The 13520-nt window shown below is 47.6% G+C and overlaps 1 protein-coding gene across 5 annotated transcripts in view; it reads left to right on the forward strand.

Moving 5' to 3' along the window:
* Positions 1-9517, forward strand: part of RAI2 (retinoic acid induced 2) — a 45385-nt gene extending 35868 nt beyond the window's left edge. For all 5 annotated transcript variants that reach the window (XM_040057099.1, XM_058419524.1, XM_058419525.1 and 2 more), the window contains exon 2: positions 7315-9517. In XM_040057099.1, coding sequence (XP_039913033.1) covers positions 7420-9090 — 1671 coding nt within the window. In that variant the 5' untranslated portion in view covers positions 7315-7419 and the 3' untranslated portion in view covers positions 9091-9517. The remainder of the gene's footprint in view (positions 1-7314) is intronic.
* The last annotated feature ends 4003 nt before the right edge of the window (positions 9518-13520 follow it).

Genomic DNA, 13520 nt, shown 5'->3' on the forward strand with positions numbered 1-13520 from the left:
ATATTTTTTCCCATAGGAAAATCATGCACTTCACTTTTTGGACCTAGGAATGCTAGCATTCTTCCTATGATCCTACTACAAAAGTAAATAGATGCGTGCACAGCACGCATGAAAGCTGTGGAGGTTAAGGTATAGTAAATCTCAGGAGCTCTGATGCAAGACAGATCCCTAGAGTAAGTTCAGTTTTTCCCTCGTGTAGTTTTAATTTAGACATTCTTAGACTTGCAGTCTACTGTCAGCTTTCCTTCCCTGTGGGAAGCTGACCTGCTGTATGAGAATAAAGCCTGGCAGAGGTGAGAGAGGAGCAGTTGGCATTGAGGCAGGCCTTTGTCACTGTGTCCCATAGCATGCTCACAGACACGCAGCTGCTGCGGGGGCTGGAGGGGCAGACGGAGCCTCGGGAAGTGGCGGAACAGGCCCAGCAGCACAAAGTCCAGTTGGGTTGGGTGGCTCTAGGGGTGTACTCCAGAGGTCAGTGCTGCTCCCACCCTGCTCAGCCTCTTCGTTAATGATCTGGATGATGGGCACAGTGCACCTGCAGAGGTCTGCAGATTACACAAAACCGGCTGACACGTCAGAGGGTCGTGCTGCCATCCAGAGGGACATCAACAGGCGGGAGAATTGGGCTCACAGGAGCCTTGTGAAGTTTGCCACAGAGAAGTGCAAAGCCCTGCATCTGGGGAAAAGCATCAGTACATGCCAGGGTCTACCCACCTGGAAAGCAGCTGAGCCAGAAAGAACCTGGGTGTTGTGATGGACATCAAGTTGACTATGAGCCACAAAGATGATGGGCCTAGAGCATCTCTGCTGGAGGAAGTTCGGTTTTTGGGAAGGTGCTGGTGAGAAGATAGGCCCCCAGGGCTATGCAGGCAGCACCTTCCCATGGTGGGTGCTCAGGGCTGGACACTGTATAATCTGTCCCAACACAGAGCTGCAGTGCTGACATCCCCATCCCAAAGGACTGCCTCATGCTTTGAAGGAGACATGTGCACGCTGTCAGCTGTATAGGGGGAAAGCTGATTTAAACAGGTACTTCTACAGTCATAAAAACAGTAACTTGTCTTCCCAGTTTGAAAGAAATTGGGAGCACAAAAGCTGCACCAAGTCTGAAGCCCCAGCTGGGTCAAAGGGACATCACTTAACATGTGACTCAGCAGTAATTATGACTGACAAAATTATATTTATCCTCCACATGTCAAGTTTAATACATCAAATTTCCATGCACTGTCTCCACCTCTAAGTGTGTGTTCAGCTCACTGGCAGCTAAGCAAGTTGATGCTGTTCAGGCATTTGTGTACAATACCAAGAATAAAAAATAAACTACGACTGTAAAGGTTTTATTTTCAGAAATCTGGTGAAAGGTTCCTCCAAGCATGATGGTTCAGAGACCCCAGGAACAGGCCTATGCTGCAGATACGAGAAATATTGAAGAATTGGGAATAGCAAGATCAATCTGAAATAATTTCAAGTTAGCCCTTTTTTTATAGTGCTGGCTTACATGTAGTAGTGTATATGGTGTAAACAGTGGTCCTTTTGGAAGCAGATCCCATCAGTTAAGTGTTACAACCAGTTAGTGAAATAATTTGTGAATGGAGTGAAAGAAAAGGGAAAAGGCATCCAGGAGTACAGCAGCAAGTGCCATCTCCCTTACACTTAGGGTATGTCATGGTTGCCACTGCAAATGTAGGGGGTTTTGTGAGGCTTTCAAATTGGGTATAAAAATTCACTACAGGTTGAAATTTGTCAGGAAAATGTTCTATTCCTTCCACAGCATTTATTGTCTTTCTTGTATATATTGCCCTTGGGAGTGAAGGCACTGATTTCAGGCCCATGACAGGATTTCTTTTTTTCAATTGCTCTGATTTGTTTTTAAATGAGAAAAAAGTGAGTTCTCTTCTCCCTGGAATGGATTGCTAACTACAAATTGTTGACAACAGCAATATAGTTAGCAAATATATGACTCCAGCGTGCTCTTTGCAGGCGATTAGCCTGTGCAATAGGCAGATGCCGTGGTATTTATTCAACTGAACTATTTAAAAGACTGGAGTACCATCAGTTAGTCAGGCTGCTGCATTTGAGAATGATCATGCTGTGTGCCGAAGCAGTGTATACATATTGTCCATGTCCCATCTATAACGTGCCATTTTGCACTGCTGTAATGATTTCCTTTCTCTCTTGTTTCCCCAGGGCTTCACAGCTTGGATGGGAGCCTTGATGCAAATAGCTTTGCTTCTTGAAAGGATCCACAAATGCAGCAGTGGAAAATAAACCTGTTGCATGATTTGCACTGGAGCGTTATTTCTCTAGCATCTTTTGAAGTTGTCTGATGAGGTGCTTATTTTAACTGCTCCTTGGCAGCATTCAGCTCATCCTCCACGGTGTAGCTTCCATAGAGTAAGAAGTACCATGTGGCAGTGCATGTGTGCATGGTGAACAGGAGATGTGCAGAAGGATGGGCAGCAAAGGCTGTGGGTGTAACTTCCATACTGGCAGTGATGCCCTGCTGTAGTCCTCCCTTCTCTCTCTGGCCGGTGCCAGAGTGAATCCTGCCTATCTTTCCAATGCCTTTCTCTCCTTGCCCTCAGCTGATTTTGAATGGTACCTCCTAAATCTTAACAGGGAGTTAGGTGTTGCGTGTTTGAGTCAGGGGACTGAGACGGAAGAGGGCAGAGCTGAACTGGGATGTTTCCCTGGTGCCCCTTAGAGGAAACAGAGAAGTGCATGCCCAGTGATTCTCTTTTTGTGATGACCAAGCAGTGGTAGTTGAGCCCCTTTTTCAGAGGCAGTGGGACTGTGTTTGGGGTCCAGCTGTACGCTGGCAAGAGGGTGAAGGCCAGCTCGCCTTAAGAAATACCTGTGGGTCTCCTCTGCTCTGCCTGCCCCATTCCTTGGAGGCCCATCTGCAAGCAGAAGGGGGCCAGGCCCCACTGGCCCTCATGGTGCCTCTGCACCCAAGTGATGTGTGTGGTGTATCAAAAACACAGGGGAAGGCAAGCTCACCACCAGCTGTGAGTTGATTACTCCTTTGCCCTTTGGTGCTTGAGGATTACACTACGAAAAGCATACATGGGCATGGATTCTCAGTCCCAAGTGCCTGAATGAACAGGTGAATCAGTGGGAAAAGTGAGAGGCAAACACTGCGGAAATCATCCGTGGGTTGCACATGTGGGAGAGCCCACCCATGTGTTATTTGTGTAGTAATAGTTCCATATATTTGGTATGTGAAAGCTCACTTTATTCAAATACATTTTTTTCTATTCTAGCAACAAAATGCCAATAATACTATGGTAAAGCCTTTGTGTATGGCTGAAACTACGGAGACCAAAATTTGTAGCATGGAAGATGATTTGTAGTTGGTTGAATCAGTGACATCAAGCAGCAAGTTTTGGGAAAACATTGAAGCCTCTATCCAACCATAATTTCGTCCCCAAGCAGCTCCATTAAGTGAAGATTTTTAATTTTCTGTTTGTTACTGTGTTTATACTCAAGGGAAGCCCTGTTTTTCCGGGAGATACTGAACCCGGCATCCCACAGAGGGAGCATCTAATCCTTTCCCACAGTGTTCACAGTATAATTTGAGTTCTGTGTAGACATGAGGTACCAGCCATGGTACAGACCAGCAGGCAGAGCACAGGGAGAGCTGTGCTGCAGCCCCACAAGAAGGCACACAGCAGCCCTGAGAAAAGTCTGTTGCACAGCTATCAGCAGGAGATAAAAAAAATAAGCTGGAGTTATCACTACCCTTTCAAAGCATTTGTGTATAGCTAAGATACCATTTCCTGTACAGTCACACACATCATTGCATAGTGCCATGAACTTCGCTCTTATCAGCACCCTGATGGGAAAGCTCGGGTTATTTACAGTAGGGCTTGCTTCAGTGTTTCAAGCTTCTTTTCAGTTAAAGCAAACAGCAAATTAAATATAAAATAGATAAGTAGGGAGAGTGAATTTGATTGTCCAGGACTGAGGTATGATAGGCAGAGGAAACTTAAGGCACTTCCTCTAGATTACATTAACTTCTTTTATGTATATTAAATACATGAAACTTATTTTAAAACTGAGTAACTGAATAATTTGTGTGTAGTTAAGCAGCAATTTTAAAAGATCCCAAAAAATCACCAAACCCCAGCACATGCTTCAGGTTGATTTTTTATTACAGGAGAAGTATAGTATAGCCATCACTGTAAATGCCAATACTGAAAATTTACTTTTGTTTCAGTCACTTCGATGAGGATTTAAGGTTTTGTACTGTGTAAGGAGTCCAGGAACTACAAAACACCTTTGGACAATTTCAGTCTGTCTCTTGATCTCAGATGTTCAAAGTTTCCTCATTTGAGGCTTGGGGACTTGGATCCTTTTCTCTCTGCCTGCTTACTCCTTGATAATAGATTTTTAGTCTAACACATGTTTAGCAGCCCTGGGATTCCCTCCCAAATGAAACTAAAAATAGATTTACAGGGAGCAGGATCAAGTTGTGCTGGACTCCACTGTACCTGGCAGCCAGCTACTGCCAAACTGCAGGCTGCAGGCAAGATCAGGAAATAATTTTAAGTATGTATATTTTATATATATATATATTTTTTTTTTTTTTTCTTTTTTCTATAGTGGTGACATGCTCAAGAAGCAGGTGTACTGGAATACAGAAAGGTACACTTCTACATAGAAAATGTGAGGGGGGAAAAAACTCACCCCAAACCCATAAACCTGGTTCAAGGGCTGCACCTCACCTTTCTTGTCTCCTTCCCCTCACACAGTGGGGCCCTCCCAGAGGTAGTGACCTGGCTCCCAACAATGTATTTTTACAGATCCTAGGCACATATAGTGTTCAGTGTGGAAAACAATATTTGACTGTGCTTTGAAAAAAACCAGCCAAGCTTACAGGCTTTTGTCCGTGGTTTCTGAGGGTGATAGATGAGTGCTTCTTCCCCTCACCTCGGTATTTCCTCTGCCTCCAGCACTGTCGCCTTCTAAAGCAGCAATGGGGGAATTTTATTATGTTTTATGCTCTCATCTTCAGTGGCGATCTGTCTCTTTCTCCATGGGTCCCTACAGCATGCTAATCCCTCAAGTCTCTTACACAGCATAATTTTAATCTTAATTTTTCTGTTTCTCAGTGTTTAATGGGTTTGCCAGGGGAACGGGGTGGTTTCCTGTCCCCACCAGATCATTAATTCTCTGTGAAAACACTGCAGTCTCACACTACTCAAGCAAACAGAAACATTGGGAAGAGGCAGTGTCATGTGCAGAACACTCAGCTGTGCTGCAGCAGCTGGAGGAGCAAAGATGCTGATGTGCACTGCAGAGACCAAAATGGTCATTTGAAAAACAGGGAGGGAGAGATTATGTAAGAGCAGTAGAAAATGGCTTTTTAATTCCTGAACAGAAATGATGATGTCTATTTTTTTTCAGCTTAATCTGCTGAGCTGTCTTCTCATCATCTTTATTTTTATAAACAATTACTCTTCATTTTTGTTTTTGTTTTTTCAAAACAACACTGGCCCAATGGTTTTCTTACTGATATTTGTCACTTTCTGAATAAGGAATTTTATTTTGCTCCTGTTTTCAGCACTTGGGCATCTCTGCCTTCCTGTAATGTGTCTCAGCCAAAGCTGGAAAAAAGGAAACAAACAAAAAAACCCCAGCCCTTTATTTGTGAATCTTGTCTGCAGAGCATTTCATGAGATAGGAAAAATCCAGAATTATTCTCCTTAAGCCAGCAGCAGGAGGGGAAAAAAAATGATTTGTGTTTACTTCTAAAAATCCTTTTTAAGAACTCAAATGTGCCTGATAAATTATTAGCATTTTACCCAACCAGCCTCTGCTATCAACTCCTGGCATTTCTGTAGGTAGTCCTGCACTCACCATAGTATCTCACTGCCAAATCCAAGGATTTACAGACCTCAGGAGAGATTTAGTAGATTTCCCACTTCCTTGCCTTTGACATTTTTTAGCCTCTGTTTGTGGGCTTTTGGTTTTTTCCCCTTTCCCTTGACCCCTTTGCAGGTTTGTTGGTCTTAGAAACATCTGTGCCAGCAAATTGTTTCTGTAAGCACCAGAGCCAAGGAGTTCTTTATGCTCTTAGACGCAGGCACATCCCCAAGCTGCGACCCTTCACCCAGACAATCTCAATTTCAGAGTGGTGATGCCCTCCCTGTCATCTCCTGTCATCCCAGTACATGTCCCTGCAGGACATGGGGAAGTGCCTTGCTCTCATGGGCCTGGGTAGCTGGGCAGTGGTGATGGCACATCATTTGCTCATAGGGAGCAGGATTCAGCTGTGTGCTGGTGAAAAATGTACATTTGGGGTGTGCTGGTGCTTTTCCATGGTAACAGAGTTGAAACTGGACAAGTTTCCATGGTGATTATTACTACGGCGGGATTCTCTTCACACTTCGGGAGAGGCACGGGCAGCACCAGGCGAAGCAGCCAGGCATCAGCCAAAGTCTGCTGGAAGCAGCTCAAAGGGCAGAAATTATTTATCCTTCTTAGTGCCATTAATTTACTGATTTTTTTTTTTTTTTTTTAATTTCTTTTCCCCAGGGGAGAGAAGTGTTGATCTTTAGGGGAAACAAGTTGCATATTTCACCACGATCATAAACAGAAACCATCCCTACCCTTTTTTAATTGCCATTTGCTCGGTTGATAAAAAGAGTTGGGCTGTCAAAATGGATTTTAAGTTGTTTAGATTTTTTTCCCCCATGTCTTCAATGAATCAGGTGCCTGGTTCACATTACTGTCTCTAGCTCTGTGGCAGGGTGGATGCTGGGGTTCGGATTGGTTTTGCTTTGCCATAGCATGGCCATGCTCCTTTCTGATCGTGCACATGGCAGTTCCGGGTTGAAAAAGGGACAAGTACTGAAGGGGAATGAAGTACCCGTCACCAATGGTTGAATATTTCTTGGCTGCAGTATTTTTAGAAATGTTTGTTTTGGGGCTTCTGTTGAGTTAAAACAACATGCTGTCACTCAGCTCTACGTGCATGGTCATTATGTGAAGCTTTGTTTAAAAATGTGGAATGGGCATCCTGAGTCCTTGTTTCAGTCTGTGTACTGAGAGGTTTTTTTGCCTCCAGGCAGTCCTTAAGGCCATGTTTATGGCTAAATATAAGTTCTTCAAAATGTTTCGCCCAACACGCAGTGCTGTATGTATATCCAGCATCTCTGTATATATAGTACACTGCATTACGGAGCCGTTAGCTTGAAGTGTGGAAATGTTTAACGGCTTTTCTTTGGCGGTGGGTATTTAAAGGCAATTGCAAATATTATTTTAGGGAAAAGATTTACGTGGTGCCTAAAATATGTTTCTGGCTTGCAGGCCAAATTATGTCGGTGCTGATGCTCCTGGCAGCGTGGTGCCGCCGCTGGTCCCACTGACAGCGATGTAGAGGTGGTGCTGGCGGAGCCCAAGAAGCCCTGCGGCATGGAGGAGCTGTACAAAGATGCCCCAAACCTGCCTATGGATGTCACCAACTCACCCTCGGCGATGGCCAACAACAAGCTGGAAAATGGGGTGGCCCAGCTGATCACAGCGGAGGCTTGGAACATCAACTCGGCCGACCTGATGAAGAAAGCCCTTTCCCCGCTGGTGACAGTCCCCGCGCCCTCCATCCTAACGCCGCCGGCCGAGTCGCAGAGCGGGGTGGCCCTGAAGGTGGCGGCCACCGTGCTGCAGCCCATCTGCCTGGGGGACAGCCCCGTGGTCCTGCCCATCCACCTGCAGGTCGCCGGCAGCGCAGCCCCGCAGATGCCGGCCACCAACGCTGCCACCCCCTACGTGATGACCACGCAGGGCCCCGTCCCGCTGCCCGTCCTCCTGGAGCAGCACGTCTTCCAGCACCTGAACTCGCCCTTGGTGCTGCCCCCGGGGGCTGCCTGCCCCGCCAGCCCCCTGCACGCCGGCCTCTTCCCCGGCACCGCCACCCCCGTCGGGCAGCCCCAGCTCCTGGACCCCAAGCCCTCCGGCCAAGCGCAGGAGCCCGTCCTGCCCCCGGTCTTTCAGACGCCGGGATTCGCCGCCGTCCTTCAGGACCTGTTTCCCTCACAGGGCGCCCTGGGCTCAACCCCCTGTCAGCCGCCCCCCGACTACGCCACCCTCCCGCCGCAGGCCTTCAGCTCGCCCCTGTCCCCGCTGGTGCCCCCTGCTACGCTGCTGGTGCCCTACCCCGTCATCGTGCCCCTGCCCGTCCCCATCCCCATCCCCATCCCTGTGCCCATCCCCGTGCCCCACGGGGCCGAGGCCAAGGCGGCCCCTGACCCGCCCAAGCCGCCACTCTTTACCCCCAGCTCCTGCAAGGGCACCCAGACGCCCCTGGAGAAGGAGGAGACGAAGCCCTTCGAGCTCCTCCACCCGCGGGAGTTTCCCCAGCTGAGCCGTCACACCGTCATCAAGATGGGCGGTGAGAACGAGGCGTTGGACCTCTCCATGAAAGGGCCGCCCGCTCTTCGGGCCAGCGAGGCCGCGCCGCCGCCGCCGCCGCCGCCCGAGGACGGGGCGCTGGACCTGTCCCTCGCCTCCTGCCGCAAGCCGGGGGGGCCGCACGGGGAGACGGCCGGGCCCGGCCCCGCCGCCGCCGCCGAGCTCGGTGCCCACCCCGCGCCGGACAAGCTCCCCGGGCCGGCCGCCCCCTTCGCCCCCTGCAAGCCCCCGGAGGCGGCGGGCAAGGCGGAGGGCAGGGGCGCGGGCGGCGGCGCGGCCGAGCTGCCGCGGCAGCCGCAGAAGTGGCTGGTGGAACAGGCGGGCAGGGCGGGCTGCGAGCCCAAGGCCGGCAACAACATCGAGATCGTCAGCACCTCGCAGACGGCCAAAGTCATCGTCTCCGTCAAGGATGCCGTGCCCACCATCTTCTGCGGCAAGATCAAGGGCCTGTCGGGGGTCTCCACCAAAAACTTTTCCTTTAAAAGGGACCTGCCCCAGGACTCGGTGCTGCAGTGCTACGATGTGAAGAGCCCGCCCGAGCCCCGGGACAGCGCCGAGGCCCTCAGGAAACCCGTCAAAAACAGGAGCGTAAAGCTAAAGAAAATGAACTCGCCGGAGATACATATTCTTCCAATCAAGAAGCAACGGCTGGCTGCCTTTTTTCCAAGAAAGTAAATTATGCGTTTTTAGAATTTTAAGATTATTATGAGAAGAAGAAGAAAAAAAAAATAATAAAAAAGATGCACTCAGTTTTAAACTCATTTAAAACTTTAAACTATCTTTGTAAGTTATTTTTGGGGGAAGAGGGAGAGGATTGGATGTAGAGTCCCTATAAGCTGGGTTGGTTTGGTTTTTTCTTTTTCTTTTTTTTTCTTTTTTTTTTTCTTTTTTTTTTTTTTTGTTACCAAATTTTGACTTTTCATGGGAAACTGAATAAAAAGCAACCTATTTTTCAAGCAGATTGCACATTTTGCAGCTTTAATGGAGTAATGGATGAGTCAGAGGGGTAAGAGCTATTTTCACTGCCATAAAGTGCTTTGATGATGTAACTCTTCATAACAGTTGGAATGGAAATTTCAAAATAAATGTTTGTACGTGCTAATTGGTTGCGGCATTCTTTTCTCGTTTCCAGATCGCTTTCTGTCTACACAGAAGGTCGTGCAAAAAGTCTGTAAGCTGTAAAGTGCTGCAACTGACTTGTGATGAGCCTAAAATGTAAAAAAAATATATTAAAAAAAATAGCAGGCTAAGAAAAATGATCTTGTCCTGCAGCAGTGTTGAAGAGCACGTCACAACAGCTGCTAATGATGCACCCAAATGAGCTACCAGAGGAGTGGGAGTGAGCACCACAGCCTAGTGCACGCCTAAGACAGGTTCACTGTGAGAGACCCATAGCAAACCATCTTAAGTAACGTTTTCAGTCTTTTAAAATAGAAAAGCCTAAAAGTCAGGGGAATTCGGTTGGCAGAGGCAGGAGGGGAAAAAAGAATCACATAATTTTTCCCAGCCTGACTACAGCTGTATGGAAAAGTTGTTTTTTGTTCGTTTTCTGCGTTTCTTTGATGGCTGAAATCAATGCACATAGAACAGCTGAGCTGTGTAACTTTATCACTCAGCCGTGTACAAAGCTGCCTACGTCAATGGAGAAATGTGAATTAAAATAAAAGTTCTGCGAGGTTACAGTTTTGCACTTGTCTGTGGAAATGAGCTGGAGGTGAATTACTGTGTGTCACCTTCGAAGTCGACACAGCTCACGGGTAGAAACATCCTGATGGAAGGACAAATGCGAGAGCAGGAGGACAATTTTTGGTGGGTGTTGCCTTTTTTGTGGCTATACCTGTAGAAAACATTTGTTACAATTTCAAATCACATGTTTCTGGCACTGTACCGGGACCATGTAATTTGAAATTGTAACGAAATTCAAATTTTTTGTAATTTGAAATGGTAACAAAATTCAAATTTTGTAAGGCCATCCGATGCCGTTGCAGCTAACTCTGCCTGCCTTTGACTAGCTGCAGCCAACCTACTTCCAAGTCTCCTCTTGGACAGCTTTGGGAAGGTTTTTGCAGTTGTTCATACAATGAGAAGTTGCTCAAAGGGACAGCTTCACTGTGTCAAGTGTCTCACACCCATAGGCACCAGTGTCCTGCCAAAATCTGCTGCTAGTTTTGATAGCAGCAGGCACCAGTTCAGTATTTGGAAAATGAATCTGCATTATGAGGTTAGGAAGGGCATGATGTTTCTCTTTTCCTTGGCTGAAGGATCACTGCCTTCTTGCTTAATACAAAAATGGAAGATTTTCACATAGGCACAGCATCAGTTCAGTCAAACTCTTGCTTTTTAAGTATTTTAAAACCTTTTATTTTTCCCTGAGGTGGCAGAACTGACAACATTTGGAAAAGAGTAAAGTGGTGATGGATTCATTAATGTTTGGTCATCTTAACTGTGTTTTTTTCTGAATTGGAAATACTCAGCTACTTTGTTTTTCTCCTTCCAAGAAACTGCTAATGAAATATGTCATCTGGTTATTGCAGTGCAGAGGCTGAGGATTTCAACGTCCCTTGGGATGGCCATCCCAGTTGTCACTGTCCCCTTCTATTTCAGCCTGCCCATTCTAGACTGTCAAAAAACCTTCTGAAAATGTCAATTTCCCCCAGGCCTATACCACAGTAAAATAAGGCGGTCACCAAATTGGCTGCTGTCATTTTTATTTTGCAGTTGACAGAAGCAAGTTCAAAAGAAGTTTAATTTCTTTTTATTTTTAAGAAGTGTTTCACACTGGTGGTGGCATCTGCTGCACCAAACTGCCCCAATCTTTGCTGTCCTTGTGTGAGTCGTTCCCTGCAGCATCCTCAGCAGGCAGAGAGGGCATCCATCCACTGCTGCCCCTCCTGCTGGCCACAGGATAGCTGGGACAGGCAGAGCCTGTTGGTGCCACTGGCTGCAGGTACTCAGCTTTTCCTTCCTCTCCTTCTGAGGCCTTTACTGAGAGCATCAATGCTGAGGGTACCTCCCAACCCACTCTGCACACACAGAGGTCTGCTTTAACTGAATTTAGACCACAGGCTCCAGAAACCCTGACAACAAATTAGGCTAAATCAGCTTTATGACATTACAAACCATACAAGCACTGTCGAAACACCCAGTGCCTGGGGACAACAAATTGAGTTTAAAGCCAATCGGTACTGGTTGTAACAGTAGAGCAGACCAGCAGCCATGTGGCTGCATCTTACCCCAGTCCCTTGGAGGAGTAACTGCAACCTCTTCCTTCTGAAGCAGGGCTGAGGAAAACCAGAGCAGGCTCCAATTATCCTAACAGAGAGACTCCAGGACAGCCTCCCCAGCTTTACGGGGTCAGAATGGGCATGCTCCCTGGCACTGCCAGTTGCCACCATCACCCCCAGAGCCTGTGACAGAGGCTGGAGTCATTCCCATAGAAATGGATAAGCAGAGCAGACTGGGCTCACTCACCCCCCTGCCTGGCTTTTCCATTGCTTAAACTGCAGGGGCAGAGGGAATATTCTCAACACCATCCTCCCAGGAAGGCTTAGGGCTGCTCACACTCCCCCACCCTGCTGCCAGTTCATGCAACCCCAGGCTTCAAGGCTGTGCCTTGGGAAGAGGAGCCACATGCCAGCACCTCTCCTGCTGCTGAACTCTCTTGGGCAAATGATGCTAAGTAGGGACCATTTGCCTCCCACCACCCTCGTGCGTGAAGCACAAGTCCTGCACCCCATCAGCACGGGGGAGAAGCAACCATAGAACAAGGTACTTAATTGCACTAAAGCTGAGCACTTTCACCTCCTCCTCCTCCTCCTTGCCTCCAGCAGCAATTACAGATTTTGTATATCGGGCCATTAATTTTCTACAGGGCTACATTTTAACTGCTTCTGAAACTTCTGTATGAGAAGGATGCGGAGCTGCACTCATGATATATGGAGCTTCCATTTCTGGTGGCTGTTAATGGAGACATTAATACCTCTAGTGAAGTTGAAGGGAAAGTCATTAAGCTGTAATGGTAGGAAGAAGACATTTTACAATGATGAGTATATGCAAGAGGGAAAGAGAGAGGAGAGGGAGAGAGGAGCTGCCCCTTGTTGGCTTCAGCCTCCATGTGACTTGACTTTGGGTGTGGGGTTTTACTAGGGAATGAGTGAGAGGTACAAGTTTGCAGGGTCATGTTACCTTTCCGTCTGCTCTCTTTCCCCTGGCAGGCAGGGGCTTTGCAGGAATCCAGACACTAAATCCAAGGCAGGCAGAAGGGCTGCACATCTGAGATGTGCCCATGGGACAGGGGAGCCTCGGGGGCAGGAGTGCTCAGATGTACCAGCTTTCCTACACAGGACAGCCTTTCCCCTATGCTGCCCAAAGCACAGCTCCAGGACCAGGGGTGCACACCTAAGGCTTCCACACTTGGAGTTAGCTCTTAGCAAAATAACCTAATTGAAAAGAAGAATGAGCAGCATCTCAGACAGGGAACTTATCTGGACTGGGCAGTTTTTGGGTTGGGAGAACACAAAGCAGTCAGGTAAGGCACAGACAACTGGAAGTGCAAGGAAAAGATGGAGAATGGGGAGAGGAAAGAAGGTAATGGAAGCCAAGATCCAAGCCTGTTAGCATTGCACCTTTATTGAAGTTAGCAAGCAGCCAGCCAGAGAATGAAAGGGAGAAGCAAAACAACAGCCTTTGGCTGTGAGCTGCTGACAGAGAGTGAAAAGATGTCAGCTTCAAAGACATGGCTCAGGCCACTCGGGGAAAGTGGAGAAAGGCAGGCACTGAGCCCAGGCAAGGCAGCGCTTTCATGGGATGAAGGCAACCAAAAAGTGAGGGCTGGAGGAGACCCTACATGAAACCACACATGCATAGCATACAAGGCAGTGCAACCTCCTGCTCCTGCCCTGACAGCACAGGACAGGGAAAAGGGGCAGCAAAACCATTCCAGCAGAAATGTGAAGGGAAGCAGAAGAGCAAAGGTAGCTTTTTTTTGCCTTTCCCATGCCTGAGGTAACTTGTGTGACCTATACTCCCCTACCACCCACACTCCGATCTGCTATAAAATTGACGTGCCACAAGGTCTCACTTTTTGAACCACTTCTACCCACTTT

This window comes from Hirundo rustica, chromosome 2 (assembly GCF_015227805.2).
Source record: "Hirundo rustica isolate bHirRus1 chromosome 2, bHirRus1.pri.v3, whole genome shotgun sequence".
In the NCBI taxonomy this organism is placed as follows: Eukaryota; Metazoa; Chordata; class Aves; order Passeriformes; family Hirundinidae; genus Hirundo; species Hirundo rustica.